The 18,038-nt window shown below is 35.9% G+C and overlaps 1 protein-coding gene across 1 annotated transcript; it reads left to right on the top strand.

The window, feature by feature from the left end:
• The first annotated feature begins 6,652 nt into the window (after positions 1-6,652).
• Positions 6,653-8,152, top strand: LOC135628356 (polygalacturonase-like). Its single transcript, XM_065134980.1, has 4 exons — positions 6,653-6,721; positions 7,134-7,219; positions 7,335-7,839; positions 7,919-8,152. Exons 1-4 carry the CDS (start codon positions 6,653-6,655, stop codon positions 8,150-8,152), a joined length of 894 nt encoding a protein of 297 aa, XP_064991052.1.
• Positions 8,153-18,038: the final 9,886 nt, after the last annotated feature.

The following is an 18,038-nucleotide window of genomic DNA, read 5'->3' as shown; positions in this document are numbered from 1 at the left end:
TTTCCGAAAAGTGTTTAAATCGTGAAAAGTTTATCGCACTTCACCGCTGCACTAATTCACCCCCCCCTCTTAGTGCTGCTCCGATCCTAACAATTGGTATCAGAGCCTGGTATTTCTCATTTCGGATTTACACCCGAGAGAAATGGCTCTTTATGGCTTTCAAGAGGGCTTATCGGTTTTTCGTCCACCGTTGTTTAACGGATTGGACTACACTTATTGGAAAACTCGAATGAGAGTTTTTTTGATTTCTATGAATTTGGATTTATGGAATATCGTTGAAAATGGTTTTCAACTTCCCTCTAAACCGATGAACGAATGGTCGGATTTGGAGAAGAAGTATTTTTCTTTAAACGCAAAGGCTATGAATGCCTTATTTTGCGCTTTAGACAAAAATGAGTTTAATCGGATTTCTACGTGCGAAACGGCTTTTGATATTTGGCGAACACTTGAAATCACGCACGAGGGAACTAGTAGAGTCAAAGACTCAGAAAGTTAACATTTTATTGCATGATTTTGAGCTTTTTCAAATGCAACCAAGTGAGACTATAGGCGACATGTACACCCATTTCACGGATGTCGTCAATAATCTAAGAGTTCTTGGTAAATCTTTTTCGAATTTTGATCTCGTAAGCAAGATCTTAAGATCCCTTCCAAAAATGTGGGATTCTAAAATAACCACAATATAAGAAACAAAAGATTTAAATATTTTTCCACTTGAAGAACTTATCGGCTCATTGATGACATATGAAATGGTGCGTAATGCACACGATGAACACAATGAACACTTGAACCACCTTCCAAAGAACAGGAAGGATTTGGAACTCCGGACAAATGAATACCACTTGAGCAATGACTCAAGTGATGAGGACAATGATGAACTTGAACTTCGAACACTAAATCTTAATAAGTTTATTAAACAAAAATATAAAATAAACAATGAACTTGAACGGAGGAAGAGGCCAAAGAAGAGGAAGGCAACCAAGGATGAATCAAGAACTTCCAAAGGTGAAACGGCGAATTGGGCTTTGACGAGCTTCGACTACAAGGTAAGTAACTCAACTCTCTTGAATTATTTTGAAATTACATGAGTGCTTAACTTAGTTAGTAGGATTTTTTTATGCTTTTCTTTCTAGTATTTTTGAAAAATTAAAAATTATGAATGATGATTGCTTAATTTGTGATAATACAAAATTCCATGAATGTTTATGATTTTCGTATTGGATTTTGATGTATGGTTTTGACATAAAATTAATTTGCATGATTATGTTTAATAGGATTAATCTATGATTGTGTATTTTGATATTATGCATGAGAATTTAAAATGATGATACCCTATGTTTTGGAATGATGCCTTGATGGTGATGATGCTTTCGGTTCTAAACATGATGCTCAACACTTTCATAAACATTTTCTTTTACTCAATCCAAAATGAAACACAAACAAAAATAAATATATATGTATGATCGTGATAAATTCATGTTGATTTTAGTTTCAAAACAAGATGCATTGTTTGCTACAAATTAAACATCATGATAATGGAATGTTTTATGATAATGCTTACACACCAAATGTGATTAATAGATAGAAGCAAACATAACGATGATTTTGCTCTCAACATGATGCATAGTTTTTACATGAAAATTTTAAATATGCTCATATGAAATCAATTGCATGACATGAAAATGGATTCTCTATCCTATCGAAATTAATGAACTCATTTCATGAATTATGTGAATATCTTGAATCAAATCTTTTGGAAAATGCCACATGCTTAATGCGATTCGACTTAATAAATCTTTATTTGCCTTTCTATCTTGAATGTTGACATTTCTTTTTAAAGCAAAGGCATGCTTATAAGAAGCAAAACACATGAATAGAAATTTATAAAAATGAAATACAATCCTCTATGTTATTGATTTTTCAATAAATCTATGCTTGTCATATATAAATTTATTGAATGTAATTTTGAGGATGATTTCAAATTTGACAAATGCTTGATTCGTATTTACGACATTAGATACATTTTAAATATGAATCATGCTTCAATCTTGTTAAATGCTTCAATCATTTTCTATCTCTAAAGTTATCGATTTTTGATGAAATACAAGTGATAAATTCATTTATGATATCTTGTAAATCACTTGAATTATGAATGAGATTTTGATGATGTGTTAAAGAATCACTTAAAAAGAAAATGTTTTTCCCATCTTAGCGAGATTAATGATTTCATGATATTGTGTGAATCTCGAAATTGATTTTGATGAAATGGTAATAACGTTATTCATGTTATGAATCTCAAAAATGATAATTTGATTATGATTTTTTTTGAGTTAATGAATTAACTTGAATGAAACTTTGTTTCAACCGAATCATGAACTTGTTAAGAACAATTTTAATGAATCGTGAATCATATCTTTGGTATTCATGAATTGATCCTCATTGATATCTTTCATGAATTCTTTGTATATTTGGCTTGTCGAACGGTTGAAATATTTAGCCATTGAGTCCTCCCTTTCTTTTTTACTTTGATAAAGGGGGAGAAGGTTTTGCTAGCTTGTGCATTGAAAATGAAAGTAAACTTCCTAGCATGCTAAGTAAAACTTGCAAGCTTGCACTTCTCAAAAAGAGAAGAAAGATCTTGCCTAACAATATAATTGCTCTAGCCATGCTTTGTATCGAAAATAGGTTGATATCCTTAGAAGCATCGCATTAAATTTTTTAGTGTATCGCAATGTATCACATGTATCGCAAATTGAAAATTTTGAGACTATTATCATTTCATGTTTCACGATTGATATCTTTCATTGATATGATAAATTATCATTTCATCATATATCACACAATGATATCATGCTTTGCGATTGTATCATGTGATTCTTGCTGAATTTTCATATTGAATTCCTTTAAGATATGATTTATTTGTATTTATGGCTTGCTTGGCTTGAAATGTTTTTGGCATGATGCATGCAATGATGAAATATTCATAAAGTTAAAATGATGTATGTAATACTTATGATAATGATGTACATGATGTATTTATTGCATATGATGTGTATCATAAATGCTTTAAATGATGAATGATTGGTATCATGATCAACGTGTTGATAAATGCTTAAAAATTTTAATGTTTGAGTATCATGTATGATATGCCTATTAATTATGATTGATTTGTTTTTCGGTATAGTACATAAAAAATAAGGTTTTTGAAATTGTGTATGTTTTAATTTGAATATATAATGATGCACAAATAAGAATAATACTTACCTTTGTCATAATATGAAAATTAATATAAGGGTCTTCCCATCTTTTTGACAATGACAAAGGGGGAGCAAGAATTTCTACGTGGACATCATGAAAAGAGGCAAACTAACTAGCTTGCACAATTCAAGATGAAAGCAAAAATTGCACTTCTCAAAAGAGAAGATGCAAATGTAACATTTGCCAAATTGTTTGCTTGCCTCATGTAAAATATTATCTCTTGTTAGTTTGGCATTTTTGCTAGCTTGTATATTGTGAAACTTACATATCGTAAAAATTGCTAGCTTATAGTCTAAAGAGAGCAAAAAGTTGCTATCTCAAAAAGAGCAAATGTGCTATCTTACCTATCTTAAGAGGCAAAAATGCTAACTTGCACATTTAGCAAAACTTGACAAATTTGCATATTTCAAGAAGCAAGAGTTGCTTTCTTGAACATCTCAAAACTGCTAACTTGCATATTCTAAAATGTTATAATATTGCTAGAACTTGCTATCTTGAACATTACCAAAAGTGCTATCTTGTATGCTGTAAAACTTGCATATCTAAAACTTGATAGCTTGAATGTTCTAAGCATGATGTAATAATTGCTAAAGTTTTCTAGCTTCAAAACTACATGATGATAAAACTTGATATTATGTTTTTCATGTAATGAGTTGAACCCATATAACAAACACTTGATTGTGGTACTTCTCCTTTTTGTTGATGACAAAGGGGGAGAAGTATGTTGATGACATGATATGCATAAGTTTATGCATATGTTCATGATGATGTGTTGCAAGTATTCATGATGAATATTGCAATGACTTGAATTCAGTTTGAATTCAAGATTCTATCAATATGGCATATTGATAGGGGGAGTTTGGTTAAACTCTGGGGAGTTTAGGTTAACTCTGGGGAGTTTAGGTTAACTCTGTTAGTCATCAATTAGTTGTCATCATCAAAAAGGGGGAGATTGTTGAATCTCGGATTTTGATGATGAAACTAATTGATTGTGTTTAGATGTTTAACTGCATTTTGAGTGATGCAGGTCTACTCGATCAGGATTAGACAGTTGACGCAGGAGGAATTGACGTTGCGCCGGAGGAGATCACGTCAGGTTATTGGACGGCAGAAGGCTTCGAACGTCGGGCATCATGCCAAGGAGAGCGGAATTGCGCCAAGGATATCAGGGTTGCGGAGGTCAACCACCGATTGGGCAACAGGCCGCAAGAGAGGACGATGCACCGAAGAATCGGACGAAGCGCCAACCAATGACGTGCCGGGCAACAGAATGTCAATTCGCGTTGTAACAATTGTCTAGATCGGAGTAGAGTTTTGGATTGTGTGTGCAGGATTAACTACGATAACGATGAAGACATAAAGCGAAACAAAGTGCTGGAGTCAAGCGCGAAGGATTCGTTGGGAGTTCGAGAGTTCGATAGAAGTCCGAAGGTTCATCGGGAATGCTGCCGGAACTAGCCGAGAATGAGTAGGGACTTGCCGAAGGGTTTTTCGGAAGCTCGCCGGAAGGTTCGTTGGAAGTTCGCGGAGCTCACCGAGAAAGATCGGAGCTTACCGAAGAAGCTCGTTGGAACTCGCCAAGATCAAATCGTTAAGTCTAGGAGCTTGCTGGGAGTCCGCAAAATGGTTTCCGAGAGTTTATCGGAAGACCGTCGGAAGTTCGCCGGAAGAAGTCTTGACTTACGGACTTTGTAATAGCTTAGAAAATATCTTTAAATTCGTAGTTAGCATGTTAATTAGGGTTAGGATTAGGTGTTAATCCTATAACCCAAGTAGGGGCCAATTGGGCCCAAGTTCGGACTAGTTTGAGGCAAGATTGAAGCCCAACTAGTGGGCTGAAAACACTGTAGTTGGGCTGAAAACACTGTAGGCGGTGGCACTGCCCAGTGCCCGAGAGCTGGGCGGTGGCACCGCCCAGCACTGTCAACGTCTGACAGTAGCAGGTGGTGGCACCGCCACTGACAGGCGGTGGCACCGCCAGCATCGGGAACTCCACGAGAATTCAAATTTGGAGCCCAAATTTGAATCCTCTTGAGGCCTATAAATACCCCTCAAATCTCAGCTGAGATTACAACTTTTTGAGCAGCAAGTGTTTGAGAGAAAGGCCCTAGAAAAGTCTTAGATAGTCTTGCTTTCGATTTGCTAGTGTTCACCTCATTCCTTCTCGAAAATCTGTAAGAGAGTGAACCGCTTGTAAAGAGTTGTAAGAGGGGTATTTACCCTTCCATTTCAAGAGATTTGCTAGTGGAAGGTGGGAGCCTCAACTAAGAGGGGCCTCGCAAGTGGATGTAGGTCATTTGACCGAACCACTGTAAAATCGGCGTAATCTCTGGTTTGCATTTACTTATTGTCATTTATATTACTGCAAACCATTTGCACTTTAATGCTATACTGCTTTGTCTCCATCTTACGTATCTCTTCAAGTTAAAACGCAATCGAAACGGTTTTAAACGAAAACGTTGCTTTTATCGAACGAAGTTTCCGAAAAGTGTTTAAATCGTGAAAAGTTTATCGCACTTCACCGCTGCACTAATTCACCCCCCTCTCTTAGTGCCGCTCCGATCCTAACAGTTCCAACTTTATGTTCTCTGGAATGTGAGCTTCTAAGATAACATATAAAACATATCAAATTAGACATCAATTCAATCCACTATTCCATTTGTCCCTACTGGTTTAAATTTTAACCTAACGGACATTTCATCGCTGTCTACCGGTTGTTGCTATTTATCTAAATTCAATCAAACCCATAACCTTATTAGCTAAATTCTCTTTTTTTATACTTTAAATGTATTCAAATTAAATTTCATCATCTGATGTCTAAATGTATATCATACAAAAATTCGAAACACAAACCAAAAACTTAATAAGTAGATTGTGGTGCTCTTCTCTTAATTCATCATTTCATATACATAAATATTTCGAACACACTGACATCATACATAGTTCATTTTCAATTTGCATATAGCATAAAAATTAAAGTCTTCGGTTATTCAGCACCCCAACATCGCTCGCAAAGTTCACAAATTGTGGAGTTAACACCTTCCAATGGAAGAGGTTGTTTCCAAATGAATATAGGCCACGAATAGACTTCCGAAATGGCAAACCAGTAATCATACGTATCCTTCTCAACCACAAACATATATAAATAGCAAGTGATTGTTACCTTGGTTGTCAAAAATTGCTTAAACCATATGTACTTGTTGATTACATGGGAAGAATCCTCTTGCATGCCCTCACTATAAATGATTTCTTAATTCAAACTATTGACATGCACACACAAGCGCTGATTCAGAGAACACATCGATCGAGGAGAAGACTTTTGATAATGGGATTAGAATTAAGTATTATTGTGATTGGCTTGCTATTCTTCATCTTAAGTGGTGCGAGGGTAGCCATGGCTGACGGTGTTTACAATGTGAAGGATTATGGAGCAGCAGGAGATGGCAAAACCGATAACACAAAGGTAGCTTTTCATGTTTAGTATAGGTTTTCACTACAACCAATAGTTTTTGTCGTAGTTCCTATGAATTTAAAAATCTTCATGAACTTGAATTACAAAAAGTTTTAGCGGGACGGAGGAGAAACATAAGAAACTTCTTGTATTTTCTTCATGACATCTCCATACTTACGGTTGTAACAATTATGGACATGGTAGGCTTTTGAAACGGCATGGAGTGCGGCATGCGCGGTACAAGGGAAGGCAACGATAGTGATCCCAGAGGGAGCATACCTGCTCGGTCCAACAATCTTCAAAGGGCCATGCAAAGGCATAATGGTGATGCAAGTGAAAGGGCAGCTACTGGCATCCACCCATCTCGAAGCTTACAATCAATATTGGCTCCATTTCCAGTACATTAATGGATTGGTTATCTCAGGTGGTGGAAGATTCAACGGACAAGGAGCTTCTGCATGGCCTTACAACCAATGCAAAAAGACAAATGATTGCAAACCCTTACCCATGGTATGGTAGCCATGTCTTCCTTGCTCTAACCATGCAGATATTAACACTACTTCGTTCTTACTTTGAATTGCACTGACAATCGTTACAATGCTACCGTATAGAACTTGGTGTTCAGTTTCGTCACGAACGCAACCATCAAAAGCATTTCTTCTATCGACAGCAAGTTCTTCCACATTCATGTCTTTGAATCAAGAAACATTATCTTTGATTCCATCAAGATCAGTGCTCCTCAAGATAGCCCCAACACTGATGGCATTCACATCGCCGAGTCGACCAATATCCAGGTTGCCAATTCAGTCATCGGCACCGGTGATGACTGCATCTCCATCGGCCCGGGCTGCACCAATCTGACCATCTTTAAGGTGTTATGCGGCCCAGGCCATGGCATCAGCGTCGGTAGTCTCGGCAGAAATGCTGGTGAGAAAGATGTAATCGGGCTGAACGTGAGTAATTGCAATCTTACCGGTACAACAAATGGATTGAGGATCAAGACATTGCAATCTTCTCCATCTAGGTTGAAGGCCACTGATTTCGTCTTTGAACACATCATCATGAATAATGTCTATAACCCCATCATCATAAATCAGAATTATTGCCCATCAGATAACTGTCCCAAAAAGGTATGCCTCATTGCTTCTACTACAGCTAAATATATCATCATAGTCTTGAAATTTGAGCATCCTTCCTCTCTCCATGTAGGATCCTTCTCTAGTTAAGATCAAGAATATCAAGTACAGAAATATCGTGGGGACCTTTCTCTCGCCAATAGCTTATAATCTAGTGTGCAGCGAGGTTGCTCCATGTGAGGGCGTGGAGCTCAGTGACATCAGCTTGAAGTACAACGGCAACGAAAAGCAACCCAAAAATGCTTCTATTTGTGTTCATGTCTATGGTAGCTCCAATGGCAACGTGAAACCTGACCCGTGCATCTGATTTCGCATTATGGGGTTGTGAGGCAAAAGTGATGAACTGTTCCACACAAGAGTTCCTATCCCTACTTTTTTCTGCTTTCTCTTTGTTACATTGAGTATATGCCTTGTATCATAAACAAAAAAAGAAATAAAGAAATTGTCCACATGCAAAATGACATCCCATGTTTATAACATGGATGTCTCATGTTAGTTTCATATTTTTCTGAAAAATATACATTAAATTTTAGTGACATTGTAATAACAAAGTATAGTTATTAATATTACCGAGTTGTTATTCGATTAAGCCCTAGGTCACTAGTTGAAACGTTGTGTCAGCAAGTCAGACTTCATGTTTAATTATGAAAATACTTTAAAACATGTAAATAATTTAAAATTTATTTAAAAATCTAAAATATCACAATTAATAAAAAAATAAAAAACTTTAACAAATAGAAACAAAACTTCAATCACATAAATTTTGATAAAAATAATCTTATCTACTTATACTATAAACATAAACCTTTATGCGCATTTAGTAACACATGATAATATATAAAATATTTTAAATTAAATTTAAAATTCCAATGATTGAGCATGAATATCGACATAGATATAACTTACCTACATGATGGTAGTTGGAATAATACATCAATAAGAAGGATACAATAATAAGAAGAGATGATAACAAGAAAATTACCTTAAAAAAGAGATGACCTTACAAATATGATAATACTTAGAATAATACTTAGTATTGAAGATATATTCTATTAGAGAATCATTTTTATGTAAGAAATCAACTCAAATGTAAAAAACTCTTGATTTAGGATATTTTTTAAAATTCTGAGTTCTTTCACAAAAAAAGAATTCTATATTGTACTAAAGATTAATTAATTTTGATATTTTATCATGTTGATATAGTTACATAATTGTTGAATTACCATTATATGAAAGGAATAAAAATATGGGAAATATGACAAGAAAACTTGTCGTGATAAAGAGAATGACTGGATTAAAGAAAAACAAAAGTAAACATGAATTATTTGAAGAAGGAGATTAGATAGAGCACATAAGATTTTTGGTTAATTAATTTTGACATTCCGTATTTAATTTGATCTTACATGATATTATGTAATTAATTTAATTATAGATTAAAAAAATGGTCTTACATTGAAGGTGACATAGGAAAAGTAAAACAATAAAAAGAGAGACAAATATAGAATATACGAAGGATATTTGGTTTTGTATTTAATTATAATTAGAATTTTAAATTTTCATATGGATTTGTGCTATCTGAAAGTTCTACGAAAAAAGGTACGAGAACTATATATTTTTATCGAATATTTGTAATAAAAAATAAGTATATATGATTTCGTTAGGTTGATTTATAAAAGTAACAACATATCTATTTTCAATCAATGTATATGCGTGCAATTTGTAGTTGTATATATATATACACAATTATTTGTTAGTTTATAAAATATTTTATTATTTAAAAATATAAAATTATATATAATTTTGTAACCATAAATAAATAATTATTCACATCTAGAGAATGAAAATATTTTAATTTTGTAGTATTATTCGGTTTTAGTATTTATTTTAACATTGCATTCGTTCAAATATAATAACAAATCTATATCATTAGTTTTAATTGTTATATGATTTAGTTAGATTTAATATGATAATAAACAATCGTTCCTATTGAATCTCGGATTTTGATGATGAAACTAATTGATTGTGTTTAGATGTTTAACTGCATTTTGAGTGATGCAGGTCTACTCGATCAGGATTAGACAGTTGACGCAGGAGGAATTGACGTTGCGCCGGAGGAGATTACGTCAGGTTATTGGACGGCAGAAGGCTTCAAACGTCGGGCATCAGGCCAAGGAGAGCGGAATTGCTCCAAGGATATCAGGGTTGCGGAGGTCAACCACCGATTGGGCAACAAGCCGCAAGAGAGGACGATGCACCGAAGAATCGGATGAAGCGCCAACCAATGACGTGCCGGGCAACAGAATGTCAATTCGCGTTGTAACAATTGTCTAGATCGGAGTAGAGTTTTGGATTGTGTGTGCAGGATTAACTACGATAACGATGAAGACATAAAGCGAAACAAAGTGCTGGAGTCAAGCGCGAAGGATTCGTTGGGAGTTCGAGAGTTCGATAGAAGTCCGAAGGTTCATCGGGAATGCTGCCGGAACTAGCCGAGAATGAGTAGGGAGCTTGCCGAAGGGTTTTTCGGAAGCTCCCCGGAAGGTTCGTTGGAAGTTCGCGGAGCTCACCGAGAAAGATCGGAGCTTACCGAAGAAGCTCGTTGGAACTCGCCAAGATCAAATCGTGAAGTCTAGGAGCTTGCCGAGAGTCCGCAGAATGGTTTCCGAGAGTTTATCGGAAGACCGTCGGAAGTTCGCTGGAAGAAGTCTTGACTTACGGACTTTGTAATAGCTTAGAAAATGCCTTTAAATTCGTAATTCGTAGTTAGCATGTTAATTAGGGTTAAGATTAGGTGTTAATCCTATAACCCAAGTAGGGGCCAATTGGGCCCAAGTTCGGACTAGTTTGGGGCAAGATTGAAGCCCAACTAGTGGGCTGAAAACACTGTAGTTGGGCTGAAAACACTGTAGGCGGTAGCACCGCCTGGGCTGGGCGGTGGCACTGCCCAGTGCCCGAGAGCTGGGCGGTGGCACCGCTTGGGCTGGGCGATGGCACCGCCCAACACTGTCAACGTCTGACAGTAGCAGGCGGTGGCACCGCCACTGACAGGCGGTGGCACCGCCAGCATTGGGAACTCCACGAGAATTCAAATTTGGAGCCCAAATTTGAATCTTCTTGAGGCCTATAAATACCCCTCAAATCTCAGCTGAGATTACAACTTTTTGAGCAGCAAGTGTTTGAGAGAAAGGCCCTAGAAAAGTCTTAGATAGTCTTGCTTTCAATTTGCTAGTGTTCACCTCATTCCTTCTCGAAAATCTGTAAGAGAGTGAACCGCTTGTAAAGAGTTGTAAGAGGGGTATTTACCCTTCCATTTCAAGAGATTTGCTAGTGGAAGGTGGGAGCCTCAACTAAGAGGGGCCTCGCAAGTGGATGTAGGTCATTTGACCGAACCACTGTAAAATCGGCGTAATCTCTGGTTTGCATTTACTTATTGTCATTTATATTACTGCAAACCATTTGCACTTTAATGCTATACTGTTTTGTCTCCATCTTACGTATCTCTTCAAGTTAAAACGCAATCGAAACGGTTTTAAACGAAAACGTTGCTTTTATCGAACGAAGTTTCCGAAAAGTGTTTAAATCGTGAAAAGTTTATCGCACTTCACCGCTGCACTAATTCACCCCCCCCTCTTAGTGCCGCTCCGATCCTAACAATTGGTATCAGAGCCTGGTATTTCTCATTTCGGATTTACACCCGAGAGAAATGGCTCTTTATGGCTTTCAAGAGGGCTTATCGGTTTTTCGTCCACCGTTGTTTAACGGATTGGACTACACTTATTGGAAAACTCGAATGAGAGTTTTTTTGATTTCTATGAATTTGGATTTATGGAATATCGTTGAAAATGGTTTTCAACTTCCCTCTAAACCGATGAACGAATGGTCGGATTTGGAGAAGAAGTATTTTTCTTTAAACGCAAAGGCTATGAATGCCTTATTTTGCGCTTTAGACAAAAATGAGTTCAATCGGATTTCTACGTGCGAAACGGCTTTTGATATTTGGCGAACACTTGAAATCACGCACGAGGGAACTAGTAGAGTCAAAGACTCGAAAGTTAACATTTTATTGCATGATTTTGAGCTTTTTCAAATGCAACCAAGTGAGACTATAGGCGACATGTACACCCATTTCACGGATGTCGTTAATAATCTAAGAGTTCTTGGTAAATCTTTTTCGAATTTTGATCTCGTAAGCAAGATCTTAAGATCCCTTCCAAAAAGGTGGGATTCTAAAATAACCACAATACAAGAAACAAAAGATTTAAATATTTTTCCACTTGAAGAACTTATCGGCTCATTGATGACATATGAAATGGTGCGTAATGCACACGATGAACACAATGAACACTTGAACCACCTTCCAAAGAACAGGAAGGATTTGGAACTCCGGACAAATGAATACCACTTGAGCGATGACTCAAGTGATGAGGACAATGATGAACTTGAACTTCGAACACTAAATCTTAGTAAGTTTATTAAACAAAAATATAAAATAAACAATGAACTTGAACGGAGGAAGAGGCCAAAGAAGAGGAAGGCAACCAAGGATGAATCAAGAACTTCCAAAGGTGAAACGGCGAATTGGGCTTTGACGAGCTTCGACTACAAGGTAAGTAACTCAACTCTCTTGAATTATTTTGAAATTACATGAGTGCTTAACTTAGTTAGTAGGATTTTTTTATGCTTTTCTTTCTAGTATTTTTGAAAAATTAAAAATTATTAATGATGATTGCTTAATTTGTGATAATACAAAATTCCATGAATGTTTATGATTTTCGTATTGGATTTTGATGTATGGTTTTGACATAAAATTAATTTGCATGATTATGTTTAATAGGATTAATCTATGATTGTGTATTTTGATATTATGCATGAGAATTTAAAATGATGATACCCTATGTTTTGGAATGATGCCTTGATGGTGATGATGCTTTCGGTTCTAAACATGATGCTCAACACTTTCATAAACATTTTCTTTTACTCAATCCAAAATGAAACACAAACAAAAATAAATATATATGTATGATCGTGATAAATTCATGTTGATTTTAGTTTCAAAACAAGATGCATTGTTTGCTACAAATTAAACATCATGATAATGGAATGTTTTATGATAATGCTTACACACCAAATGTGATTAATAGATAGAAGCAAACATAACGATGATTTTGCTCTCAACATGATGCATAGTTTTTACATGAAAATTTTAAATATGCTCATATGAAATCAATTGCATGACATGAAAATGGATTCTCTATCCTATCGAAATTAATGAACTCATTTCATGAATTATGTGAATATCTTGAATCAAATCTTTTGGAAAATGCCACATGCTTAATGCGATTCGACTTAATAAATCTTTATTTGCCTTTCTATCTTGAATGTTGACATTTCTTTTTAAAGCAAAGGCATGCTTATAAGAAGCAGAACACATGAATAGAAATTTATAAAAATGAAATACAATCCTCTATGTTATTGATTTTTCAATAAATCTATGCTTGTCATATATAAATTTATTGAATGTAATTTTGAGGATGATTTCAAATTTGACAAATGCTTGATTCGTATTTACGACATTAGATACATTTTAAATATGAATCATGCTTCAATCTTGTTAAATGCTTCAATCATTTTCTATCTCTAAAGTTATCGATTTTTGATGAAATACAAGTGATAAATTCATTTATGATATCTTGTAAATCACTTGAATTATGAATGAGATTTTGATGATGTGTTAAAGAATCACTTAAAAAGAAAATGTTTTTCCCATCTTAGCGAGATTAATGATTTCATGATATTGTGTGAATCTCGAAATTGATTTTGATGAAATGGTAATAACGTTATTCATGTTATGAATCTCAAAAATGATAATTTGATTATGATTTTTTTTGAGTTAATGAATTAACTTGAATGAAACTTTGTTTCAACCGAATCATGAACTTGTTAAGAACAATTTTAATGAATCGTGAATCATATCTTTGGTATTCATGAATTGATCCTCATTGATATCTTTCATGAATTCTTTGTATTTTTGGCTTGTCGAACGGTTGAAATATTTAGCCATTGAGTCCTCCCTTTCTTTTTTACTTTGATAAAGGGGGAGAAGGTTTTGCTAGCTTGTGCATTGAAAATGAAAGTAAACTTCCTAGCATGCTAAGTAAAACTTGCAAGCTTGCACTTCTCAAAAAGAGAAGAAAGATCTTGCCTAACAATATAATTGCTCTAGCCATGCTTTGTATCGAAAATAGGTTGATATCCTTAGAAGCATCGCATTAAATTTTTTAGTGTATCGCAATGTATCACATGTATCGCAAATTGAAAATTTTGAGACTATTATCATTTCATGTTTCACGATTGATATCTTTCATTGATATGATAAATTATCATTTCATCATATATCGCACAATGATATCATGCTTTGCGATTGTATCATGTGATTCTTGCTGAATTTTCATATTGAATTCCTTTAAGATATGATTTCTTTGTATTTATGGCTTGCTTGGCTTGAAATGTTTTTGGCATGATGCATGCAATGATGAAATATTCATAAAGTTAAAATGATGTATGTAATACTTATGATAATGATGTACATGATGTATTTATTGCATATGATGTGTATCATAAATGCTTTAAATGATGAATGATTGGTATCATGATCAACGTGTTGATAAATGCTTAAAAATTTTAATGTTTGAGTATCATGTATGATATGCCTATTAATGATGATTGATTTGTTTTTCGGTATCGTGCATAAAAAATAAGGTTTTTGAAATTGTGTATGTTTTAATTTAAATATATAATGATGCACAAATAAGAATAATACTTACCTTTGTCATAATATGAAAATTAATATAAGGGTCTTCCCATCTTTTTGACAATGACAAAGGGGGAGCAAGAATTTCTACGTGGACATCATGAAAAGAGGCAAACTAACTAGCTTGCACAATTCAAGATGAAAGCAAAAATTGCACTTCTCAAAAGAGAAGATGCAAATGTAACATTTGCCAAATTGTTTGCTTGCCTCATGTAAAATATTATCTCTTGTTAGTTTGGCATTTTTGCTAGCTTGTATATTGTGAAACTTACATATCGTAAAAATTGCTAGCTTGTAGTCTAAAGAGAGCAAAAAGTTGCTATCTCAAAAAGAGCAAATGTGCTATCTTGCCTATCTTAAGAGGCAAAAATGCTAACTTGCACATCTAGCAAAACTTGACAAATTTGCATATTTCAAGAAGCAAGAGTTGCTTTCTTGAACATCTCAAAACTGCTAACTTGCATGTTCTAAAATGTTATAATATTGCTAGAACTTGCTATCTTGAACATTACCAAAAGTGCTATCTTGTATGCTGTAAAACTTGCATATCTAAAACTTGATAGCTTGAATGTTCTAAGCATGATGTAATAATTGCTAAAGTTTTCTAGCTTCAAAACTGCATGATGATAAAACTTGATATTATGTTTTTCATGTAATGAGTTGAACCCATATAACAAACACTTGATTGTGGTACTTCTCCTTTTTGTTAATGACAAAGGGGGAGAAGTATGTTGATGACATGATATGCATAAGTTTATGCATATGTTCATGATGATGTGTTGCAAGTATTCATGATGAATATTGCAATAACTTGAATTCAGTTTGAATTCAAGATTCTATCAATATGGCATATTGATAGGGGGAGTTTGGTTAAACTCTGGGGAGTTTAGGTTAACTCTGTTAGTCATCAATTAGTTGTCATCATCAAAAAGGGGGAGATTGTTGAATCTCGGATTTTGATGATGAAACTAATTGATTGTGTTTAGATGTTTAACTGCATTTTGAGTGATGCAGGTCTACTCGATCAGGATTAGACAGTTGACGTAGGAGGAATTGACGTTGCGCCGGAGGAGATCACGTCAGGTTATTGGACGGCAGAAGGCTTCGAACGTCGGGCATCATGCCAAGGAGAGCGGAATTGCGCCAAGGATATCAGGGTTGCGGAGGTCAACCACCGATTGGGCAACAGGCCGCAAGAGAGGACGATGCACCGAAGAATCGGACGAAGCGCCAACCAATGACGTGCCGGGCAACAGAATGTCAATTCGCGTTGTAACAATTGTCTAGATCGGAGTAGAGTTTTGGATTGTGTGTGTAGGATTAACTACGATAACGATGAAGACATAAAGCGAAACAAAGTGCTGGAGTCAAGCGCGAAGGATTCGTTGGGAGTTCGAGAGTTCGATAGAAGTCCGAAGGTTCATCGGGAATGTTGCCGGAACTAGCCGAGAATGAGTAGGGAGCTTGCCGAAGGGTTTTTCGGAAGCTCGCCGGAAGGTTCGTTGGAAGTTCGCGGAGCTCACCAAGAAAGATCGGAGCTTACCGAAGAAGCTCGTTGGAACTCGCCAAGATCAAATCGTGAAGTCTAGGAGCTTGCCGGGAGTCCGCAAAATGGTTTCCGAGAGTTTATCGGAAGACCGTCGGAAGTTCGCCGGAAGAAGTCTTGACTTACGGACTTTGTAATAGCTTAGAAAATGTCTTTAAATTCGTAGTTAGCATGTTAATTAGGGTTAGGATTAGGTGTTAATCCTATAACCCAAGTAGGGGCCAATTGGGCCCAAGTTCGGACTAGTTTGAGGCAAGATTGAAGCCCAACTAGTGGGCTGAAAACACTGTAGTTGGGCTGAAAACACTGTAGGCGGTGGCACTGCCCAATGCCCGAGAGCTGGGCGGTGGCACCGCCCAGCACTGTCAACGTCTGACAGTAGCAGGTGGTGGCACCGCCACTGACAGGCGGTGGCACCGCCAGCATCGGGAACTCCACGAGAATTCAAATTTGGAGCCCAAATTTGAATCCTCTTGAGGCCTATAAATACCCCTCAAATCTCAGCTGAGATTACAACTTTTTGAGCAGCAAGTGTTTGAGAGAAAGGCCCTAGAAAAGTCTTAGATAGTCTTGCTTTCGATTTGCTAGTGTTCACCTCATTCCTTCTCGAAAATCTGTAAGAGAGTGAACCGCTTGTAAAGAGTTGTAAGAGGGGTATTTACCCTTCCATTTCAAGAGATTTGCTAGTGGAAGGTGGGAGCCTCAACTAAGAGGGGCCTCGCAAGTGGATGTAGGTCATTTGACCGAACCACTGTAAAATCGGCGTAATCTCTGGTTTGCATTTACTTATTGTCATTTATATTACTGCAAACCATTTGCACTTTAATGCTATACTGCTTTGTCTCCATCTTACGTATCTCTTCAAGTTAAAACGCAATCGAAACGGTTTTAAACGAAAACGTTGCTTTTATCGAACGAAGTTTCCGAAAAGTGTTTAAATCGTGAAAAGTTTATCGCACTTCACCGCTGCACTAATTCACCCCCCTCTCTTAGTGCCGCTCCGATCCTAACAGTTCCAACTTTATGTTCTCTGGAATGTGAGCTTCTAAGATAACATATAAAACATATCAAATTAGACATCAATTCAATCCACTATTCCATTTGTCCCTACTGGTTTAAATTTTAACCTAACGGACATTTCATCGCTGTCTACCGGTTGTTGCTATTTATCTAAATTCAATCAAACCCATAACCTTATTAGCTAAATTCTCTTTTTTTATACTTTAAATGTATTCAAATTAAATTTCATCATCTGATGTCTAAATGTATATCATACAAAAATTCGAAACACAAACCAAAAACTTAATAAGTAGATTGTGGTGCTCTTCTCTTAATTCATCATTTCATATACATAAATATTTCGAACACACTGACATCATACATAGTTCATTTTCAATTTGCATATAGCATAAAAATTAAAGTCTTCGGTTATTCAGCACCCCAACATCGCTCGCAAAGTTCACAAATTGTGGAGTTAACACCTTCCAATGGAAGAGGTTGTTTCCAAATGAATATAGGCCACGAATAGACTTCCGAAATGGCAAACCAGTAATCATACGTATCCTTCTCAACCACAAACATATATAAATAGCAAGTGATTGTTACCTTGGTTGTCAAAAATTGCTTAAACCATATGTACTTGTTGATTACATGGGAAGAATCCTCTTGCATGCCCTCACTATAAATGATTTCTTAATTCAAACTATTGACATGCACACACAAGCGCTGATTCAGAGAACACATCGATCGAGGAGAAGACTTTTGATAATGGGATTAGAATTAAGTATTATTGTGATTGGCTTGCTATTCTTCATCTTAAGTGGTGCGAGGGTAGCC

The sequence above is a fragment of the Musa acuminata genome, chromosome BXJ3-1 (genome assembly GCF_036884655.1).
Source record: "Musa acuminata AAA Group cultivar baxijiao chromosome BXJ3-1, Cavendish_Baxijiao_AAA, whole genome shotgun sequence".
Classification (NCBI taxonomy): Eukaryota; Viridiplantae; Streptophyta; class Magnoliopsida; order Zingiberales; family Musaceae; genus Musa; species Musa acuminata.
Note: the sequence above shows the minus strand (reverse complement) of the source record. Positions and strands in the feature narration are given on the sequence as shown.

Bases quoted from the DNA above. Each gene is read 5' to 3' on its own strand.
- LOC135628356 (XM_065134980.1), top strand. From the start codon at position 6,653: ATGGCTGACGGTGTTTACAATGTGAAGGATTATGGAGCAGCAGGAGAT. The intron at 6,722-7,133 runs GTAGCTTTTCAT...TGGTTATCTCAG, and splicing joins GCAAAACCGATAACACAAAG to GTGGTGGAAGATTCAACGGA. The intron at 7,840-7,918 runs GTATGCCTCATT...CTCTCCATGTAG, and splicing joins CAGATAACTGTCCCAAAAAG to GATCCTTCTCTAGTTAAGAT.